The 24093-nt window shown below is 37.5% G+C and overlaps 1 protein-coding gene across 1 annotated transcript; it reads left to right on the forward strand.

Moving 5' to 3' along the window:
• Positions 1-7908: 7908 nt before the first annotated feature.
• On the forward strand, positions 7909-20323 carry LOC103148124 (keratin, type I cytoskeletal 18). The gene is made up of 10 exons (XM_007566758.2): positions 7909-8015; positions 9507-9776; positions 9880-10005; positions 10450-10532; positions 11971-12127; positions 13562-13726; positions 13821-13946; positions 16143-16360; positions 17852-17880; positions 19728-20323. The coding sequence occupies exons 2-10, from the start codon at positions 9516-9518 to the stop codon at positions 19841-19843; spliced, it is 1281 nt and encodes a 426-aa protein (XP_007566820.1). The 5' UTR covers positions 7909-8015; positions 9507-9515; the 3' UTR covers positions 19844-20323.
• The last annotated feature ends 3770 nt before the right edge of the window (positions 20324-24093 follow it).

Here is a 24093-nt window from a genome sequence, read left to right on the forward strand (position 1 = left end):
ATGTTTAATGAAATTAGATGTCAAAGACGAACAAATTTGCTTCTCTTGCTGTGGCTGCGAATCCTGTGATATGACTGCATTTATTCTTGGCTGTATTTCCAAACCTGCTCCGCGACTGTCATCACACATCACCTTTGTCCAGCTCCTATCCCTGGAGAAAAATAACATAAGCAGAAAAACAATAAGCTGTCATCGCGAAATAACTAAAAAGTGCTTCCAGTTTGGAAGGAAATTTTATGTTCTAATCCCATCACTCATAAAAGGAAATTAACAGAAACAGGCACTTTTTCAAGGTTTTTATTGCTGGTGTGTAGAACCTAATCTGATGGCATGAAAGAACCGCAAATTACCTAATAATGGATGACGTGTACTAACTTATTACATTAAAAAAAAAACAGTCTTGTTTTAACTAAGCTTGTTTTTGTAGCCAACACTGTATAAATCATCAGACAGTGTCAAAAGTAGTGAAGATCAACCGTGAGAGAACATTCAAGGCAAGGAAAGTGAGAGCTGAAAATAAAAACTAACTTTCGTTGCGTAAGAGGTGCAGACATTGGAAAAAGAAATAAGTTTATTTTGTATAACTTGCACAGTTGCTCACAAGCCAAAAATGCACGATGTTGTTTTGCAGCTTTTACAAGCCCTGCCCTGTGTGTCCTTTTGTTGCTCTTATAGGTCATGTGCAGAATAAGACTCTTAGTCAAGTTTCCTCTCTTAAATAAGGGTTAACACACACACACACGCACGTGCGTGCGCACACACACACGCACACAAGCAGGCTTTTTTCTCCTTTCAACTTTTATACAGTCACCAGCTATGCATATAGATCTGTATCTAAAATATTACCAACCTCGCCGATAGTAATCTAAAAGTACACACTGAGTGGTCTGACATGTTTCCGTCACACAAAAGCAACCTGCACTTAGTCAGGGGGGGAGGAAAACCCAAACGAAGAAGAAGGAAAAAAAAAAGAAAAAAAAAAAGAACAACAGATACTGAAGCGAAAGAGCAGGAGGAAAAAGCATGTGCAGGTGCTGACCTCCAGAGTTGCTCACATATGTTGTTATCTGTGTGTAATTTCTCCACCGCAGATACTTATCTCCTTATCGCAGTGCGGCTGGTGGACTGAAGTCCAACTCATCAAACAGCAACTTGGGGGCTAAATTACATGTAAGGGGAAGCGGTGCTTCAAATTGGTGGAATAACAAATGCACTTCCATATAGGGTTGCTTTAGATTTAAGGCTTTGATGGGGAACGGTGAGAAACAAGGCAGAAGCAGAACAAATCTGTGCCAAAGGAAACAGCCTTTGTTTTTATTGCTGCACAGAATTCGGAATATTGTTCTTTTAGTTTATCATACCCGCTTATTTTTGGGACTCGTGTGAAAGTAGAAAGCCTATAACTTTGTGTTTAATTAATTAAAAGTGAGGTCAATTTCTGAAGTGTGTTTCTATTTAAGAAATCAAATGAGAAGCTTCCTGTTTTCTCTCCTCAGTAAAAACTGAATGAGTATAAAAAAAAAAAACATTTTTAGACTCCAGAGGCCTTTAATTGAATTAGTGACTATTCTGTTTTAAACTGTAGCTCACCATTAGTATTACAACATTAAATAAAAGAATCACGTCTGTCACTTACAGGTTTGGGTTCTCTTTGTTTTTCCCATACAGCACAAAATTGAATAGCTTTACATCTAGTGGCAGTGTAAAGCTCAAACTGGGTTTTGTTCTTATCTCTGTTGCAGCAACCACAAAATTAATGAATTAATCAGATGTAAAGATTTACTTCTGCTTCTTTGAACTGCTAAGAGACCGAATCAAGGAGTGAAATATAAGTGTAACAAAAACACAACATTTTTTACTCCTGTAAAATTCATATTTTCTAAAAATTACGCTTCAAAATGCCTTGAGACGGACTGGCGACATGTCCAGGGTGAGCTCCGCCTCTCGCCCGTTGACTGCTGGAGACAGACTCTTGAATGCCCCTCATATGAACATAAAAGATACTGAAAACTGAGCCTTTTCAGTAGTGGGACCTGCTATAAGGGATCCACTTATCAATGCAGACAAAGTCTTCTCAGAACTTAAATAGTACCAAAAAAAAATAAATAAATAAACTACCCAGACTCCATCTATATTCACCAAACCTTGAATCTGGCGAGTTTGACATCATGAATCTAAGTTTGTCGGGTCCAGCTTGTAGTTTAAACTTAGTTATATTCAGTTAGACTGCAAGAAAAACTGAATGTTTGTCCTGCAAAACCTTTCTGTCCAACAAGATGCTAGAGAGTTCAGTTCAGGTCTTTTTGGTTGCAGAGGGCAAATCTGAGGATGTGTAACATTTTGACTTTCTCTGTTGGAAGGATCGGAACAACAGATGTTTTGGCAAACTGATTATGAAGGCCAATTCTGTCCTGTGACAGTGAAATGAGATCGTAAGATGAAAGCTAAATGCTCACTGTTCATTGAGATCTACCTGATTAATGGCATCTCGAGCCTCTGAAAAACTCCTCAACATCTCCATCCAAAATGTGTAAATAAAAGTGATATTGCAGTTACAGAGACACCAAATGAGGCATAAGCTGCTAAAATGAATGAACTGACTCAACATTCATATATTTTTGGATTCTTATCTTTGTTTAAGTTGTTTTGTAAGCTTACTTTTGAATTCTTATTTTACCTGAAAAATTATCTGTGTTGGAAATCATTCAATGCGAGAGTCATTAGAAAATGAAATCACCCTTTCCTGCACTTTGTTGACCCCTAAATCCTCTTAAATTAGTGTGTAAAACTGAAGTGGTTCTTTAGATGCCAGAATGTACTCAAACTGCAATGATCTGAATAAAAACATGTCACAAACTTAGTAAAATAGCCGAATACCACACTGATCCATCAAAAGATAACTTCTGCATTGGGTTGCTTGGTGTTGGGTACAAATAATAAAAGAGAACTAGATAAATATGTAGTACTCAGGTATTGTTCAATCTAAATTAGATTGCAATGAAATATAATATTTTCAACTACAAGTTGTATTTTTCTATCAAGTGTTGTCAGTTCACATTGTATGTTTTGGGACACTTTGGACCTTTTTCATTCTTTTCAGCCAGGAGAGGTTTTTGTATTGAAACTCCAGTGGATCCTAGCATATTTCTCATTGTTTAATCAAAACATTAATTTTAGCTAATGCAAGTAAAACCTACTTTTGAAATTGTGTGACTCACATCTTGTTGTCAGACAGAGTTGAATTAATAGATTTTGATTTTTTTTTTTTTGTTATTTGGGTTTCACCCAAATCAGGCCTGGGTGTGGCTAGTGAAACTACAACAAAAAAGAGATTGGATAAAAATCTTAGTCGAGGCCTGGTTGGTTTGGATGTTTTTTTTTTTTTCTGCTAAGTAAATCCTCCCAAAAATTACATTTTGTTTTTATTTGGGTTATTTTTGTCTGAAACATTTAGGTATTATAAAAGAATGAGTAAATGTTTTGTATCAGTTTTTGTGAGAACCTCACCTGGACATTGGCAGACCCACAGCATCACCGTTCCTGGAGTGCTACAGGGTCTAGCCCTCTGTGGTCACATGATCACATGTGACAGGGGTCACAAGGGGTCAAGTGGGGTCATGAGTAGCATCCTGACATCCTGCCAGTCTAATCACCTGTTTATTTATTTAATGACCAAACTCTGCTCTGCACTGACTGAAGGAGGCAGAAAGTGACAGTGAGAGTTAGGGCGGATTAATTAAACGTCTGATATGACTGATCTCATGTTGGGATGAGGATCTCATGCCTACTATCTGTGGTCAGCACACGTTGCTTCTCAATCACGTTGAAGTTTACAGTCTTATGCATTCAGTCAATATTCATTTGGACACATCATACAGATTATTATTTTTTTTAACAATCATTGTTATTACTTATATTGTCCTGCTTCAGAGGCGTGTATTATACGTACTTGCTTTTTCCTCCTTGTGCTACTATAAATGTCTTGCAATATTTCTGCACCCCTTCCTGCTTCATCATACATGTATATATCACACATCGAAACCCATATTTACATTTCCATACTCTAATAATTTGCTCTGTGTGGTTTTTTTTTCTCCATGTCTTATCATATTGTGGATCATGCTGTTTGTTTGCACCAATAACAACGACCACTGCAGTGACCTCCCAGGGAAGTCATTAAAGTTACTCCACCGTGCAGCTCAGGCCATAAAAACAAACAAACAAAACAAACTTAAAAATACATAAGTAACAAACAAGTTTAGAGAACAATGAGTTTATATATTTATAAATTCTCTTGAGTTGCATGGAAACCCTTTTGAAATAACGTTTTATTCTTATTTGTTAGAAAAGCGATAAAGTGAGTGATGGAAGACGATCTACTTGTAGCTTGTTGCTGCCCCCTAGTGGATTTAAGGTGCTCAATTTGGATTTATTTTTGCTTGTATTTACAACTTCTTACCACTTGGTGGAGGCAGATGACAATAGTAACACTACATCTGAAACTGACGCGAAAAGATGATTTTGAAGTCAAGTCCTCAGGTCAAAGTTGTTGCTTTGAGGCAAATATTTTTAATTTGAGGTGCTTAGATTCTTTACTTAGATTAAAGCCAGAAGTTTACAGGCACTGTATAAAAATTCATTTGCTCTTGTATTTTTGTTTCAGTGTAATAACTAAATCTTTTCAGTCATGTGTCAGTTAGATTTAGCTATTATATATTTTTTTTCCTATTTGCTAAATGCTAAGCATAATGAGAGATTGTTTTTATCACTTTATTCTAAGCCAGATGTTACATATTCTCAGTATTTAATGTTTAAATTGTCTGACTTAGGTGAATCATTGTTGGTATGCAGCTTTCTCAAGCTTAACAGTCAGGCTTGTAGGCCATCTTACCCTCACACACACCTTTTCAGTTCTGCAAACAATTAATCTATGTCACTGAGATGAGGAGAAGAAACATTTGTGGTGGTCACTCTAAGACATTTCTTGTATGAATCACTTTGCAACGAATTTGGCTGCATATCTGGGTGGTTAAACTTCCTGGCTGATGTTTTAACATGTCGCTTCAATGTATTTCCTCATAACATTGTTTCCTTATGAGGAAATGATCCTCTGTTTTGTGAAGTGAATCATTTCCTCCTGCAACAAACCTCCCCAAAAGCATCATGATGCCACCTCTGTATTTTACAGTTGACAAGGAGCTCAAACTAGATCACACTGACCAAGCAATTTAATTTTAGATCAATCTGAATTTGGGATGTGTCTTCAGAAACTTTAACATGGCTTTTATGGTACTTATTTTGCCACTGAGTGGTCTTTCGGCCCACGTTGACATAGGCTTTTTGTTACTGTCCATAACGACATTCTTACCAGCTTCAGGCAGCACCTACACAAAGTCTTTTTTTTTAATTTGTTCTGGGATTGATACACACATTTCACAGCAGGAAATGTTCTTCTTTATGACTCAGAATATTTTCTCCTCCAAATTGCTTGAAACTCCTACGGTCTTTATAGCTCAATATGAATGGATGAACATGGTACTTTCAGACGTTTGGTATTTGTGTGATGAATCACAGTTTTGTCCACATTTCTTCTACCTGATTTTCTTTGAGTTGCTGCCTTTGCTGACAAAACTGGAAAATGTTTTGTCTGGTTTAACGTCAGAAAGCGAGACAGAAAAGTGTGATGTGTGATGATGCACATTGTTCACCCAGTTCAAAAAAGTATTGTAAAGGTATTTTACTCATCTTAAATGTTATAAGTTGTTCATGATGATCAAGTTGTTTTTCAGCATGTAAAGTAATTAAAATAGTCAGACAAATAAATAGAAATAAAAAATACGTTGTCTCTCAGATATAATTAAAGTTGCAAAAAGAGTTTCTTGAATTTGTGCAAGTAACTTTTCTTTCCCTTATTTTCATCAATTTGTCACAAATATGAAATTATTGCCAAAATAAAATGGTGCCATGTCTTGTAATGAGAAAAAGTGTAGTGAACTGCAGCCACTCTATTTAAAATGTTTGTTTTTCTAACCGAACGCTGCACAAAAAGACCTGCTTGCCCTCTGAACACTGCAAATTATTCTGAACTAAAATAGAACAAGTTAAAAAAGGACACCAACATCAGCTCTTCACCTCTCAGTTAACTGGAGTTTGCAGGTATTCAAGGCAGGATGTGTGATAATGCAAAAAGGACATTTGCATTATTTTTGCACGACTCCTCTCACTGCAATTTGAATATGACTGCATGTGAGAATTAAAAGCTTTACTCACACATTTTTAATGTCACAAGTTCTTCTGTGTTTTCGAGGGACTGTGCATGGACAAAGTTCACCAGAGGTGCGATGAGAGTATCACTTGATTGGACAGGAGCAGGAACATGCCTTACGAAAGATTGAAAAACACACACACGCACACACGCACGCACGCACGCACGCACGCACGCACGCACGCACGCACAACTAAAGTGATGAGGCTACAGCAAACATCTAAAACTTCCTCCTGATCTAAAGAGATTGATTGGTATTTCATTGGAATATATCAAATTTATACATCAACACTTTTAAAACGATGCCTACATTTTTGCAGTTCAAATATAGTTGTGACTATATAACCAAAGCAGCACAAAAGCAGGTTGTCTGCGCCGTAGGAGCAGGTTAAATATTTAATCACCAGCAGGCAGAAAAACAGGTCAAATTACGGAAAACATGTTTGAGCCAAGCACAGGAAATGTTTCTGCAGAGAAAACATATCTGCTGTTCCAATCTATGGCAAGAATTCCAAGTCGATGGACACTAAAGTGTATTTTTCTCCTGTGAGGTTTGCTACGTTGCAAAATTACAAAATTGCAGCTCATCAAAATGACACTTCTAAACAGTGATACTGTTTAATTCAAAACAGATTAATGCATATGGATAGTAACATAGAGCTAAATAGATGGTTAACATTCTATCCAATCAGGCAAGAAACCAACCTCCTCTGTTTCTCCACCACCTGCTATATAGCACTTACGTCACTTACAGTAAAGTGGCGTGTGCCTAATGATTGGTTAATGATTTACTATTTTGGCACCAGCAAGTTTGCATTTACCCATCACTCTCTTTAAAGTTTAGAAACCTGAAAGCTAAATGCAGATATAGCCAACTTGCATTAACAAGAGGCAGAAGGTGGATGGGGCGGGGGGGATGGGAGTCCTGAAAGCAAGTCTTTGTGGTGGTTGAAGGACACGACATCATAACTCAGCTACAACTTAAAAACAGCAGCTGATGAAAATGTTGTTAGCTGTGTTACTGCTGTGGAAGAGGAAAGAGAAATCAAACTCTAGATTTCTGCACAGCGATGCTATTTACACAATGTTTGCACATCAGCTGCTGGAAGTTAGAAAAGGAAGAGTTTAAAGCAATTTGAGAACACATCGCTTTTTTTATAATCTGATGTCTAGTGAAAATTTCCCATAAATCCGAGCAATTAACAGCAATCGTGATAAACATTTGTTCATCACAGACTATAGTTTGGAGTGTCCGTTGAAACTGGTTGGGATTATGTCCTTTTTAAAACTTGATAAGATTCTGCTATTAATGGAAATGCGGAAAATATTTCGGTTCATGTATATCAAACAGAACCTTAGTACAAATTAGCACAAAGCCCCAGTCAACATTAGTGCTCACCTGCTAACAACTACTGTGATGCTGATCCTTTTGTTAATTTTCCTAGTTCATTTTGCATCATCCTTTTGAGGAGATAATCTGTGCATATTAAGAGGTAGTAAAATTCTTGACACTATTTCCACACCCTCCATTGTGCAGCGCTGTAGTGCAACTGTAATTTTAGACATTTTTCTATTCAAAAAGCATAGAGCCATGATTCAGGTGGAGTATAAGCAACACACCTCCTGAAAGAATAGCTCCTCCCACTTCCTGCACACCTGCATATAGGCTCACCTGTGGTGGGATGCAGCTACACAGAGCCTCCTGCTTCCTTCTGGATCACATCTTCACTCCATCCGAAGTAAAAACCTGGTAAGAAAACCTTCTGCTGTTGTCGTGGTAGCTTATCAAGTCATATTATAGAAAATAATTATATAAAAGTATGTTTTTAATGTTGGTAGTGAATAAAGAAATGGTTTAAAAGCACATTTTATGTAGAATTCCAAGGAAAATATCGTAAAAAACCTTCTTTGTGCAGATTAATTATGATTTTTTCCCCCTGTTCAGTTCCATTCAGAGCTATCATCCCAGCTACTTGTCAGCTGCTAGGGAGCTGATACGAAAAACTGAAATGACAGTTCATTTCCTGCAGAACAAAGTGTCTCCTTGTGCAGGTGGAATTCCCTCTGAATATTTTCTAGATCATTTTCCCCGAGTTCAATCTTTTATGTGAACAAGGGCTGCCTGTCTCCCGCTGTGGGTCCTTTGTGGTGTTGTGGGAACGGTGTTGCGAGGATCAAGTGACAGAGACACACACAGAGAGGTTCACTTGACCACTAATCAGCCACCGAAGCCCTGCACAACACACACACACACACACACACACACACACACACACACACACACACACACACACGTACACGGGGACGAAGATATGCTGCCTTGCACACTGTTTCACATCCAAACAATTGTTAGTCATGCTTGGTGTACAGGAAGTAATGTGAACACCTGTTTAAGAGAAGATAAAACCTGAGGATTAAGCATTAAAAAAACAAAACATTAACCCCAGTTAGATTCTCTCTTCTTTTAAATTCAACACAAATCTTATTACCGCAGTGAAAGGCTGCAAAAGTGTCCTCAGCTTGTGCCGAGAGGCTCTCCTTTGACTCAGAGCCGAGCTGTGCTCATTTACATTTTGATTTCATGATGGCTGGAGTCGAAGCTGAATTTGCACACAGCTGACAACAGCACGCTGAAGTGGCTCTGACCACGAAGTCGTACGTCTCTCCGATGCAGATGGTTAGTCTGAATGGCCACTGGCCGCCTGTAAATCCACTTACTGAGAAGCTCCTTTCATCATCTCCAGTGGGCGATCAGTTGAATTGACTATTAGGCTCTACTTGTGTTTCCATTTAAAAAAAAAAAAAAGGCCGGCCAGTGCAGCCCATTTGCTTAAGGGCTTTTTCTGAAACTGGATATAGCATAAGGGTAGCTTTAAACAACTTAAATGTCTTAAAAAGGTCCTTCAGACTGACATTTAAACTTGTCTGTTTTCGTAAAGATTATACTTTTTAAATGTGAACCTGTTAAAGCCATCTGAGACGGAAACAAATCCTCAACCTGATTCCTTTTAGATTTTTTTTTTTTTTTACCAATGCAGTCTTAATCCATTTAAAAAGGCAAAACATCCTCTTAATGTAACAGAATCAGAAGCATCTAGCCGTCTGATAGCCACTTTTTCTTACAGTGCTTACTGTGCACTGCACAGGGTTCGCCTGCCTACCACTTAGTGAACATCCAAATACATAGAAAACATGTTATCAGTGCAACTAGAGCTTGACCTCATTTCCTCTGCTCTCACAGCTGACCATCATGGCCTCTAGCATCTCTGTGAGAAGCTTCTCCATGAACCGCCCCTCGTTCTCCAGTCGCTCTCTGATGGACACCGGCCGCGCACGGTCCAGGGCGTCCGTCTCTTTCGCTGCAGCCAGCCCGCTGACCCGTTCAGCCTCCATCAGCCAGGATCTCAACGGACCAATGAGCCTCCAGCTGAACGGACTGCACGGCAACAGCACCAACGAGAAGGAGGCCATGCAGAGCCTCAACAGCCGCCTGGCCAACTACCTGGATAAGGTATGAGGTGTAATAAGAGAGCCGCATTGTCAGGTCACAGGAAATGGGAAAGGATCCAGCTCGGCACAACCCGAAACACTTCCTTTCTCTTTGTTTCTTTAAGGTGCGCTCACTGGAGCGCTCCAACGCCGACCTGGAGATGAAGATCAAACAGCTGATGATCGAGCGCATCCCCAAAGGTCATGACCTTGATTCAATGATGGCCCAGGCGCATGCAGTTGAGCAAGAGGTGGGCATGAAGGGATCTGCAGCCGCCTTTAACCAACATGTGTCATTCTACACGGGTCAAAATGATTCATTTTATTGCATAGTTTTATAGAAACAAAACATTCATGATAGCAGCTGTGATGTGCTTGAAACCAAAAGGAATAAGCAGTAGACACTACTGGTAAACATGTGGAAACACCCTTAAATAAATAAAACCCTTAAAAAATATGTTTGTTTTTAAGTAGTCTGTGCACTGTCACATATTTTTTAAATTTCATCATTTAACAGCTTTATTTTACTGTAAGCTGTGCAACTGAATCAGACTGCTGAGTGTTACTAAGCTAGCCTGCTGTGCATGCGTCTTTACAAGGTCGTAAAACATGAACAGAAACCAGACGAATGAAGGGATTTAGCCTTCACTCTGAGATTGGATGAGCTGTGTTTAACCTCTGTTAATATTAATCAGGTGCGGAAGAAGACCCTGGAAAATGCTCGTCTCATGTTAGAGATCGATAACGCTAAGCTGGCCGCCGATGACTTCAGAATCAAGTGAGTGGTTAGAGATTACATCACGATAAGCAAATTGTTTGCCTTTCATGTGATAAAGATTGTCAAATAGAACCCAGGTCTTATTCTATCAGAGCCTTTTTCTTAGATTTCCAATCTTCAACGGAGAATTGGTCTGGAAAATATCAGCATCACATCTTGATAACCTAATAAAAGGCGGAAGATAAATGCTGTGATCAGCTTAAAACAGACCAGTTTGTGCTTAGTGCTTAGTGAAAAAGTATCATCAAGCATTTACAATAACTGGCAATGAACAAGTGGAAAATCTGTCCCTCACATGGCTGTTTGTTTTCCACACTTGAATTGCTTGTTTATGGTCAAAACACCTCGATCGGTATAAAGACTGACTTCTCGCTCCGAAGTCGTTGGTTAGGTTTCTGATGTCATAGTAACACCATGTGTGACTCAAGATGTTGACCTTGACTGAGACGAGTGAGGTCTGCTATACTAAAGCTGTTCTTCTTCTGTATTTGTTTGTGGCTTCCTGGATGAGCAGGATTCATTCTGGATTCATTTTAACTGGACAACTACTCTCACACAGACTCACAATTGTCCCATGTAATCTTTGAATTTCTTTAGTTTAGGACATGATGTGTTGATTTTGAGATCAATCATGGTAATATTTACGTGCTTTCTTGATGCTACCGGTCTGTCAATGATCAGCCCTGAATGCGACTAATGACACTGACCAAAAAATGTGGTTAACAGTTCATTTGTGATTAAAAAATGGGTTGAATTGTGTTTCTACTTGGGTTATCATTAATATTAAATTTTGTTGGAGGATTTGAAATATCGAAGAAAGACAAAAGCAGAAATGGGGGAAATATTTTTTTTTACAGTGTACATCTCGGTACCTGCAGAAAACTGACACCAAGGTAGATATTTGCAATGATTACTTAGGTCAGGGCATGTCTAAAGGAAATGGGAGACTCACAATCCTTCAACACACAATTTGTTGCAGATATGTTGTAATAATATGTAATTATGTCACCTTGAGCGACCTGATGTTCTCTGACAACAGAGAGAAAATATGTGAGGAACCTGTACTGTTATTAGCAAAGCGCTTCTATGAAAAATACAATTTCATGCACTTTGTTTTTTTCCATTTGAAGATCTTGACCTCACTGTGTAAAGAGCTTTCTGGTAATTCAGGTTTCTGTTGCAACAATAACACACAACATAACCAAGGAAACTACATGCAAGAGCTCTAGCTGCAAGTTATAGATATTAGTTTTGTCAGTTTTGTAATATTAATTTCCAGAATATTAGACACAATCTCTGGTTGTCAGGAGAATCATTTATCCGACTTTGTGCAGCTTTTGCAATAACCTTCTGTTTCAAACAGTTGCGGTTTCTTTTTTGATTATTCAAAATTGATGTTCTGCTGACCATTTTTGTCCACTTTCCCAAATTCTGGAAGATGGGAAACCGAATTGGTGATGTGTCAGTCTGTGGAGAGAGACTGCGTTGCCCTGAAGAAGGCTAAGACCGACCACGAGCAGATCATTGCTTCTCTGAGAGGAGACTTGGACAGCCTCAAAGAGGAGCTTTATTTCCTCAAGAAAAACCACGAGGAGGTAAATAAGACGTCTTCGCCTGTTCTCCAGATTCACGTGAACTGCAGTTATTTCAGCCACCTGTTTGGCAGCATTTACCCCACATTTGTGCCATCCTGTTTTTCCCTTGCTATCTCTTTTATTGTGGCACCTGAACCCACAGGCAGCACATTGTTTGATACAAGCCTGACCCAATTTAGTGGTCTAAGTAGTTTCTGTGGAGCCCAAACTGAGGTGGAACTCTGGTTACTGTGGACAAAAGGCAAGCAGATCTGATTGCTCCAAAAACGCACTTTGGATGAAATCAGCTGATGCAAAGTGGCCTCAAAAGAAGATAAGCTTACCCTGCTCCCACTAAACGATACACTGATCTACAACCCAGACCCTGTTTGTAATCTCTACTTCATTTTACTTTGTTTTTAAAGAGTGTGAAGAACTTTCAATTGAACGTTCTCCACTTCCTTTTCCCTCAAGTTTAAATAGAATATAATAAGCAGTATGATATGGGTAACATACGTGACAAAGCAAGTCTAAATTTTTCACTCCATGCTTGACACAGAAAGGTGTCTGTGCCACTTTTCGGTTTCTCTAACAATGGATTTGTGCGTTTTGGCCAGAACATATTTCCTTTAGTGCCATTTTACCTTAGGAGAATGTTTCAGAACTATTTAAATAAGTTTCCACTTTGCAAAGCTGAGATTAAACGCCATGTTATTTATTTTTTTTTAGAGAGGATTGACTTTTGTCCTGGCAAACCTTCAACACTTACTAGAATTCATTTTAACTGTACAGTCATCAGCTTCAAATTAGCTTCTTAATTTTGCTAAAACCAGATGGGTGTACTTGGATTACAGTCATTGTTTCTACATTTTGACCATTTTTAAATTAATAATGACAAATTATTGCATTTCATGTCGTGTGCAGTTGTTTACCAGTTTAAAGGACAATTTCATCAGCTGTAAAACCTTTTAGTCCACAATATCTTAAAAAATATTTATACCCCTTCAATGCACACATGCACCATTCTATTCTGATTTTTTTTTTCAAACAGGTATCATCAAACTTGCACTTTACAATTATCCTCCATTTATTGTTGTTCTGTCACATAAAATCCTGAGAGAACATCTTTTATGACTGTAACGTCACATAATGTGAAGAGTTGAATACGTTTTCGAGGCATGGTACGCCTACATGTATGTGATGGAGTGGATTCACTGAGCAGGAATAAAAGAGGATCAGAAGAAAAGCCGGTGGTAAGATGAGCTCGGTCCCATCAAGTATTAATGAGGGACATCTAAATAATGAAAATCTACTCTGCAGCTTGGAGATTTTGTTTCACAGGAGCTGCTCTCAGTTTTACTAAACATGTTTGCACAGATGTTAAACATGTTTGAAACACATGCTCACAGTGTGACAGTGCAAACACAAAGTGTGCTAATATTTATGCCCCTGAAGGAACTGGAGCAGGTGAGGTCTCGCATCGCCAGGGACGAAGTGAACGTCGAGGTGGACTCTGCCCGCGGACCGGAGCTTGGTACCATTCTGTCCGAGCTGCGCTCCCAGTATGAGGGTATCGTTAAAAAAAACAAGGAGCAAGCAGAGCAGTGGTACCGCAAGAAGGTGTGGGAAAATTCAAAGCACTCTTCAGTTTATATCCACAATATATAGATTTAAAAAGGGCAAAAGTCACAATCAAAACACGTCACTTGTGCAGCTGGAGACGGTGCAGAATGAGGTGAAGGAGAGCAACGAGGCCTTGAGAGGAGCCCAGGGAGAGCTGACTGAGAGACAGCGCTTCCTGCAGACGCTGGAGGTGGAGCTGGACAGTCTGCACAAACAGGTGAGCTGCTGCTCCTGCTGCTGCTGCTGGAATGAAGAGGTCAGACAGAATGGACAATCCAACATGACGTGGAGTGTTTAGTTAGCAGCCTGCATCTCCTCAGAAGTCTTGAGGAGATGCAGATAAAAGAGAGAGAAAAAAGGAGCAAGTAAGTTGAAAATGATAATCGGAGTCAAATCTCCTCTTCTGGAGCTGTACAAACATCAACTTATGTAAATAAAGCAGTGCAAACACCGCAGCCTGGACTCTAAGACGACGGTTATATGTATTAACCTTGAACATAACCACACTGGGTTATTTAACAGCGTGAAAGAGAGGCTGGTTTCATGAGCGAGAGCAATTACAAAGAAAATCTTTAAAGGAATTAACCTTCAGTCTCAACCAGACAAGTTTTTTCTTTGTTGCGTCTTTCGTACCTTTCCAAGCTGTAGCGCTCTACAGTCGGGGAACTCTACATTTTATTTATTTTTTCCCCTTGTAATCCCATGTTGACAGTGAACATGTTCTCCCACGTTGATAAGACACGCAACAGCATGTGGGATTCAGTTGTTGAATGGTACGGGGTTACGTACAATGCTGAGACGGCTAATTGTTTTTGAGGTGGGCGTGTTTGCTTTGGGTATCAAAGTGTTATCAGTTCACAGGAATCTGCTGATAGTTGTCAGAGAAGCTATTTTAGGTGTAGGAGACATTCTTGTGGCTAAATTACCACAGCAAAACACCTTCTGATGCAACTGAAGCCGACGAGAGATCCTTAGCTTTCATCAGGCCCTCTAAAGTATCCAACTGCAAAACACTGTACCATGGTAATGATACTAAAGCTTTTTTATGTATGCAGTATTTTAAATACACTCCATTACCACAACATTATGTTTCAGTTAATTAATACTTTTGATATTTGGTGAAGTTAAACTGCATTAAATTTTAGATAGGGCAGTTCTTTGAATGAATTATCTTTATTAAACTAAAAAAAAAAACACATTGAGATCTCTGAATATTCCTCAGTATATAAAAACTATTTAATATCAGCATCAGTAAAAATGTAAAACTTAATAATGAGATCCACAAATCGCTAAAATTGCGAGTCAAATTTGTAATCAGCCAGTATAATCCAGTAAAAAAAAACACTCCAACCCCACGCTTTTGACACACTGTAGCATACATAATTTGATCCCCAGCTAAGCCAGAATGCTTGAAAAACATTTAGCCGCATGAAAACGATCTATCTAAGCATGCTGAGATGATCAAAGTTGACTCACCTCAGCATGTCTGAAAGTGAAAGTGATGGCTTGGCCTACTTTCTGATCATTTCAGACGACATTCGCCTGACTACTTGTACTTGGTATCACTCATAGCATTGAAATTTAATTCTCAGGCAGTTAGCTGATTTGTACATTTGAAAATGAGTCAATGAGGACTCAACCTTTTTCTGACGCAGCAGGGTTCTGTTAATTCCACACCTTGATTCCGAGACACATGCACTATTTGCATTGAAAGTGCATCGGTAGATACACTTTCAATTTGTTTAGATACATTTAATAGTATAGATGGTAAGGTAGGAAACCACTAACTCTCAGCAGATAAACTGACACTAAAAGAAACAAAAGAAAAACAAACCTAATCAATGTAGCTCTGAATCACTTTGGAAACAGATGCTAATGCAAAGACTAACACCACTTAAGTCATTCATAGAATTAAACTGAGAACATAGTCTTAAACTTTGCACAAACTGTACGGAAACAGATGAAACTCAATGTGAACCAACAGATTGTTTAACACAGCAGAATTAGAGTCTCAGCAATCAACCAAACTTCTCCTGGATTCGATGTGCAAACTTGCTGGGTCAATGGTTTCTTGGGTCCATTCTTAGAAGATTTCCCTTCCTGGGTGGACTCATGAGACCATTTAGAAGTGGACTTTGGGAAAATGTGGAAAATATGACTGTAGTTTTACCTACATGTGTTCCCTTTGTGCGTCAGAGGAACCCTTCTAAGCTCGAAGAATAACAACATCATATAAATGATTTCTGCATTTTTACATTCTCACAACAACTTATTCAATTTTAATAAATCTCATTCTTGGTGCGTTGTATATGACAAAAGCTTTCACTGGCATAAATAAGAGCTTGCTAAATCTACAATCTGTTTAAACTGACACCCAGGGTGCAATCTGTTATTTTCGCTTTTCTCCCCCCAGATAGCAGCTCTGGAGGGTAACCTGGCTGAGACGGGTCAGAAGTATTCCTCTGAGATGGAGCGGCTGCAGGTCACCCTGAGCCAGATGGAGGACGACCTGTCCCAGCTCAGGCTGGACATGCAGCGCACCAAGACCGACTACGAGCAGCTTCTCCGCATCAAGCAGAACCTGGAAATGGAGATTGCCACTTATAGGCGCCTGTTGGAGGGAGAGGAAACGTGAGTAATGATGCTAACAAAGCTTTTCAGGCTTACGAGAAAAGTTATATTATTGCTTAGATTGTTTTTTTTTTTCTTTTGCTAATTAATCAAGTCACAAACTCAGGCAGGAAAAGATGTTAATTTTGTTGTCTCCTTTTCTGGCTCAGCTGTGACCCACCTTGCAGTTGAGTTGCATGGTTGCACACATTGTTTTCTCATGGATTACGTCTTAGGCTGGGTATTTCTTGTTTTGCTTTGTCTGGTGCCGGTGCTGAAATAATACCTTAAAGTTGTATAGGTTCCTTAATGATGCGTGGACCAGTAAATCACTTTCCGATGTACAGACTCCATGTTTAAGCTGCAGGGATTCCTTTGGAGACATATTCCCATGTTTGCCATTTTATGTAAAGGCACGACACCGCTCCTTACTAACTGTCTGTGCATTCAGCCTTAGAGCAAACACTCATTCATGTAAGAACCCACCCCACCTGCACGTTTGAAAACAGTGTGGCTTTAAATAGAGTTTACATTAATAACATGGGAAGGTCAGCCGTCATCATGACAGATCAAGAAAACAGAATGCTTTGGTGTAATTTAAATGTAAAGTAGCGATGATTCACAGTACATCTATACTTCTTCATTTATTATCACGTCCTTCAGGTAAAAATATTGTTATCAAAATTGACCTGTTGCTCAAATGGCACCAATCTATGTTATTTCAAATAACATATTCTGCCTTTGAGTCAAATTGCTCCTTATCTATTTGTAACCCTGTTTTGTATTCCACATGTATTGCCATTGTTGTTCATGGGGATGAACTGTGTCTTCCAAGAGTTCATGCCCATTACTTTTTTAAATCTCATAGTTAAATATTTTTGATAAATTATGGAGATAAATAACATTTTAAAAGCTAAAAAAATCACAATTAGTTACAAGTAAATTTGATATTATTTTCTAATTAGTCCTAATGTCATTCTGATCCCTGTTTGAAATATGGCTTAACAGATTATAATGCATCTCACCAAAATAGCACTGAGCAGCCTCTTTTTTTGTGGTCATTATTCATTGAAGTCAACAAGCATTTTTATTTAGAAAATAATTTCCAAATTATTGATTGTCAAATTGAGACTGATTTTACACATGGTTGCCATTTTACAATGTACTAAATGAGACGGCACCTTTTCATTTCTAAAAACTCAGGCATGAAATAAGGAAAACTGAAAAACTGCAGTTTGCTGAGTGTGTGGAATGAAAATATTTCGAAAAGAGTTAGTCCTTAAAACCTAAAGAATTATTGTTAAAGTATGAATTTTAGCATGTAAATTTGCTTTCTTCAGTGTAAATCAGTGCTTGTTGATGTTAGATGCATGGAAGCTTTATCTTTAAGATTTAAATAGTTGAACGTTTTTCTCTTCAAATGGAAATAACCAAAAATAACTATAAATACCCACAAATGTCTTCTTTACGTTATTTTGTATGATCCTAACTAGTTTTATTTCTCCCCCTCAGAGTCAAAGAAGTTATTGTTCAACCAAAAAGTGAGTCCTTGGTTTCTTCCTTTTTTTTTTTTTCTTTTTTTTTTGCATGTTTGCTAGATTTATTTTCTTGCAGACCAAATCAGATCAATTTGATGAGAATGAGGTAAGAAATTCGAGATCGGATCAGCATGGACACAAATTACTGGCAAATGTTACCAAAAAGAAAAAGAGTTTGACATAAAGAGTCCAAAAGCTTAGCTAAAGAGAGGATCTTGGCTACAGTGTATATATTTACAGTGATTTTATGTTTGATATGTTGCAAATTTAAACTAGTAAAGGCAGTAGAGTAATCATTGGCTTGTGGACTTAAGACAACGAGTTTCTGGTGATAGCTTATAAAACTGATTCAGCAAATTTATCACAAGTGGAGAATGGAGAGAAGTAAAAAGGAAACTCCCTTGGGAAGATTCAGTAACAAAGACATCCACATGGATGGATGGATAGATAGATATTGTACCTGGGGCAGAACAGATAACACACCCAAGAGGCCCAGGAATAATTACAGTTCTATGAAACTGCGAACAAGTAAACACTGAGAACAGCTCAGCTCCTGAAGCAACAACTGTGGGTGGGACAGGATTTATCCCGTTGTTGTAACCCTGTTTTAATTTGACTTACTCATGCTGATGGGTTAGCAAATAGGAGGCTGCTTCAAAAATCATTTGACTGAGAAGCAAAACAAAAACACAGAGGTGTCTTTGGGGGTTAGCTGAATAGTCAAAATGCTACTGAAATACAGAGGATTAGAAGGGATTACGAATACTTAAGAGAGGTAATATTAAGTAGTCAAAATGTTTGATTTATTGTTCGGCATACTGTTCTCCTTGCGTCATATTGCTTTTTTTTATCGTCAATATTCTCATTTAGGTTGTATCAATAAATATATGCAACACATATGTGTCTAATGAAACAGTTGACATTAAACTCTCTTCATAAGTGGAATGACAAGGGAAATACATTGTAAAAGCATTCAATACGCTTTAGAAAAGCCTTTTGGAAAAGCCTGATACATCTCCTGTATCAGGAAATTTGCCCCATGTGTCACTCAGGTGGGATTTGGATCCAGTCCTCCAAACAAACTGTCTCCAAATCTAGAAGGTTATGGAAAGCTGTGATCTTCAGTTCTTACCATAGATTTTCAATGCAAGTTGGGTGATTGACCCTCATTTCGCCTATCACAGTACATTTCTCCACCTTGAACTATATGCTATTTGCTATAGACAGCTATTGTGATTATTCATATCAGAAAATCTGGTATGAAAAACTGATTGTGGCTACAAATCCTGAATACACGTCCAATTCTCGATTATGTCTGCGATCACTGCAACTTTTAGAAGTTTGATAACGCGTATGCCATCGGTATGTTTCGCCGTAAGGTTTGCAAAGAGTTTGAAGGAACTATTTACTTTTGCTTATCTTATCATGTAAGGGGAATTTTTTAATAAGCCATAAATCAAAACTTAACCAGCTGATAAGCTCTGCACTTTGACAACAGGTAATCATAGATATCAGCTTGTTAAATGGCTTCTTTTGACTTTTTACGTGTTTTTTCTTTATGTTTTACATTTTGTTCTGTGAATTATTACTTTTTCCCAAACATCTGTTGTAAGTTTCATATCAAAAGTCCCACTAGAAATATATCTCAGAAGCTGACATAAGCTCACACCATCATTCCCTCCATCTCATTCATTTCAGCTTGGAAATTCTGTTTCTCTCTGCCAGGAATGTTTTTCTTTTTGTTTAGTTGTCATTTAAATCTTTTTAGTGAATTTCTTTTAAAAAAAACAAAACAACAACAAAAACAAAGCAAAATTCACTGGATCGAATATAATCTCCTTTCTGTGCAGAGGAGCCAGATGTTCGCACCAGAAAGATTGTGAAGGTGGTGACTCAAACGATGATCAATGGCAAAGTGGTGGATGAGTCCAGCGAGGTGGAGCAGATTGAAGAAACAAAGAAATAGGAAAAAGGAAAAAGAGAGTTTATTGAAAGGTTAAGGCATTGCTTGCAAAAAAACACAGAGGAACGATAGAAAACAATATCACCATGTTAGCCTACATTTAATAGTGCACCGATGTTCAGTTTTACAAGAAAAAAAGTATTTTGAATGAGACATTTTTGGAGTATGCCTTATACATGTTCTTTTGTTTTAGAGAAATGTTTCCATACATTGGCTAATCTGAGATTCTTTGATTTTTGTTATCTTAATAACAATAGATAACTGCATCTAAACATGTATTTTCATTTTTAGTCAAATCTTTGAGTGAGAGTTGATTAACAAAAATGTTATGTTATACTTGGAAAAATCTGTGGAATTAGATATTTATTTCCTTGTGTTGTAAAGCTGACTTTAGAAAATGTGATGCATGGATTTACCTTTACATTTACATATCTTTGGTGGTTTTTGACTGTACTCGAAATAAAGAAGTACCTGTGTACCAGTGCAAGTCTGTCTCTGATTAATGTGATGATTTGCAAAGGATACAATTAAGCCTTGCATCATTGTCATCTAATCTAATATAAAAGAATAGTAATATATAAGTAAATGAAACATAGTTAAAAAGAAATTTAAAAATATATATCTAGCATTGCTGAAGAAATGTTAGTAATTCTAACTGACCTGAAACACGAATTATTTTGTCTGATTTAATGTCAGACAGTGAAGTAAAGCTTGTGTTTCGTTTTGGCAAACTTCCGGTTGGAACTGTATGTATACATAATATCAACTGTAAAAGTTTAGTTTTTTTTTTCAATCAAATCATCTTTCTGATTACTAATTAGTTGGCTATGACTGCTCTAAAATTAATTATGTGTTCATTTCAGAATAGATAGCCCACACCATAAGATATAGAAAACTTTTACCAGACACATCAATTCAAGTGACGTCAATGTCTTTTTAGTCTCTTTTCTCCTTTTGCCATAAACAGAAATAGAGACTCGATGAAAGCAGAGATGAGACAGTGATCTTTGGGTAAGGCGATGTTTTGAAAACAAGCAGACTCAAAGCGCAGACTGTGTGTTCAGAAGACATTTGAAAAGATATTGTAAAAATCAAAATACTTAAGTGAAAGGTTAGAAAACTACAACTGATCTCTTTATGGCTTACTGACCTCTTGGTGAATGAATATCATCCCTCCATTACTTTTTTCGTCAGGTTTCCTTTCTTTTCTCTTTTTGTTTGCACAGACTAAATGTTGATCATCACTTGAATGTCTTAAAAAAAGCAAAAGTAGTTTGACGACATTCAGTGGTCTGTCTGAGAATCCTCCTGTTTGCTTTGCTTCAATTATTGACACAGCAGCTGTTTGAACACAACGCAGCGACCAAAGTGCTAAGGCATCCTATTGTTTTTTAATTAACCTTAAAAAAGATACTGAAAATACTCATTGCGTTGTTTAGGATAGTAAAACATTTTTATTATAAAGCACAACCTTATTGTTACAGAGACGATTGTTTCACTTGTACTGAGAGAAATAGGGATAAAGTGCTTTTGGATATAACTGCGCTGCCCTCTGGTGGACTGAACTTAGTGTGACAAATCTCTTTTTAGAAACATTAATTAATATAAACTTTATTTTACCAATCCTATGTAGCCATACAGATTTTATAATGAAATTAATAAAAATAAAAATACTTGTATATGCTTGATCTTTAAGCCTGAAGAGCCCTCCATGACCCAAGTGCTGAGTTTGTACAGTTTGACCAAATACTCCTAAACCTCTGAACACCATTAAGCCCATTACTGCCCGAGGCATGTTGTGTTGGGTTTGGCTTCATTTCCTAGGACTAATAAGGGATTAAACACTTGAATGACCAAAGTGCAGCTTCTTATCGTGCTTTCAAACTTTAATTGCTGCTGTTGTTTGTGTTTGTGGTCCTGTGTGATTGTGATGAAGCACTTAAAACAAAACTGTAAACATGAATTTTATATTTTAAAATTTAGCACATTTCTTAGCATGCCTAATTTGGGTAATTTTTTTTTAAATAGCATAAATCTGACACCAAAAGGCCCACAGATTGATTTAACAAACATCTGTGAAAGACTGGGTCACTAGGGTGTCAGTGAATTTCAGCATTATATGTTTAATCTTTTTTAACACTTACACTAAAGCTTTCCTTTGCCTTCCCAGGCAGTTTTACAGCAATTCATACCTTTGAACATGTGACAAAATACTCATTTGGCATTATCCATGTTATATTTGGATTGTCAATCACAATGATTGAGATGTTGAACTGAATGGAGACCTGGGCCATGTGTCCTTAATTTTCCAAGTGGCCCATTTGGGTTCTTCTTCCAATTTTCAGCAGGGTTTCAAAGCTGGAGAAGTCTTTGGATGAAAGGTGAAGGCTTTTAAAGAAACAAGAAAATAAGTCGATTTGATTTCTAACCAAGCACTTTTGCTTTTCATGCCATGGACAGCTGATGATCTTCACCAGCTTGTCTTGACTATCTTCAGAACCAGCATTAATCTGTAAATTGGGGAGTTAGTGCTTCAAAAAATTTGTCTTTTTTTGTTCAGTACATCCTAGCCATCCTTCTGTGCAGCAACACTTTCCAGCTCACTTTTGTGAAATCCAGTGTGTTACCCGTCTATAGGAAATATAAGGTCTACTTGGGGTTGATTGGGGCCCAAGCAACACTTACAGGGATAAAACTCATATGGGGTAATTGTCAGATATTTGAATCACCACATTTTTACTCTTTGACGCAGAGTAACAGTAACTCTACTCCCAGCCAAATCCCTACCCTCCACCCCCACACTATTCCCAGCCTGATGGTTAAGCTTTGGCTTCACACAGAGCCAGGACAGAAAAAAAAAATCTCTAAACATGAACAAAAAAGCCTCTTACAAGTGGACCCAACACGTACAGAGTGGATAAACGAAGTTCGCTGCAACGTGAGCAAGGTGGAAAGTAAATTCAGGAACCACGCCGATTATCTGCGCCATAATCTGGCTGTGTGTGAAATGTGGAATGGCAGGTTGTGAATGAAAGAAAACCTAAACCAAAGCAACCGCTGCTGGTATAAAACACTACAGCTTCTTTTATTGTAGTCTACTTCCTCATCAAATTTTGGATTATAATGTCTCAGAAATCAAAAGCTGTAGAAGAAAAGCATATTTTAAAGAATGTATTGTGAGAGAATCTTGTTTAAAATAAAAGTTTTTGGGTGTCGTTGTGTAAACAAAGATGAGCTTCAGTGTCCAGGTGAACAGAAAAAGGAATAAAAATGTAAGCACATTATTTGATGCAAGACTAAATCTCACTAAGAACTTTTAACCCGAACATTGTTCATATTCTTATCCGATGTCAGATTAAAGTAATATTTTACTTACTTCTTACTGAAGGCAATGCCAATTTTTTGCAGGGACCAAAACAGTTTTGATACATCGATATGTGGAAGGAGCAAAAAATTAGGGGGATTGCAAAGAGTTCTTTCATCTTAATGGACTTGGAGTTCATCACAGAAGGTGAATATTCATAACGTTAATGAAAATATGCAAAAAAAACAAAAAAAACTAAACAAAAAAAAAAAAAAGCTAGTCAGCATTTATCAAACCCAAAGTGCTGTACTGCCAACATTTTTCCTCTGATGATTGAGAAGGGAATCAATATTGTTTTTATTCTTTTTTTCAGTGAAATGAAAATACATTTTCTTTTATTTTTATCAATAATAACCCTTCTTTTACATTCTTTTATTATCTTTTTGGAGATGCCCATCTCATTTCTTGTCAAAAATAAACATCTACATCTGACAGCAAAATGTATGTGGTTAATTATGAATAACAACCAAAACCAAAGGTCAAGTTCTATGAAACAGATTTGCACATATCCAAAAGTTGTTCTAAAACTATTTTTTATTTATTCATTTACATTTCTAATTAATAAATAAAATCTTGAAGCATTTTTGTGTAAAAAAGAATCTTTATTTTTTTTGTCACATTCACTCACAAACATTACTGCAAAGTAACATTTTTCTTTTGCATGTATGCATGTATGTATGTATGTGTGTATGTGTGTATGTAGCCTTTATTTAACCAGGAATGTCTCGTTGAGATTAAATCTCTGTTTCAAGAGAAATCTGGCCAAAATACTAATCATCATACAAATAATACATGGATATGTGAGGAGGAGGAGGATGAGATCGAAGAAAATTTCATAAAAGGCAGAAGAAGAGAAATATTCTTCTTCTGTCAATCTCTTTGCATTTTC

The sequence above is a fragment of the Poecilia formosa genome, unplaced genomic scaffold (genome assembly GCF_000485575.1).
Source record: "Poecilia formosa unplaced genomic scaffold, Poecilia_formosa-5.1.2 Scaffold6, whole genome shotgun sequence".
NCBI lineage: Eukaryota > Metazoa > Chordata > Actinopteri > Cyprinodontiformes > Poeciliidae > Poecilia > Poecilia formosa.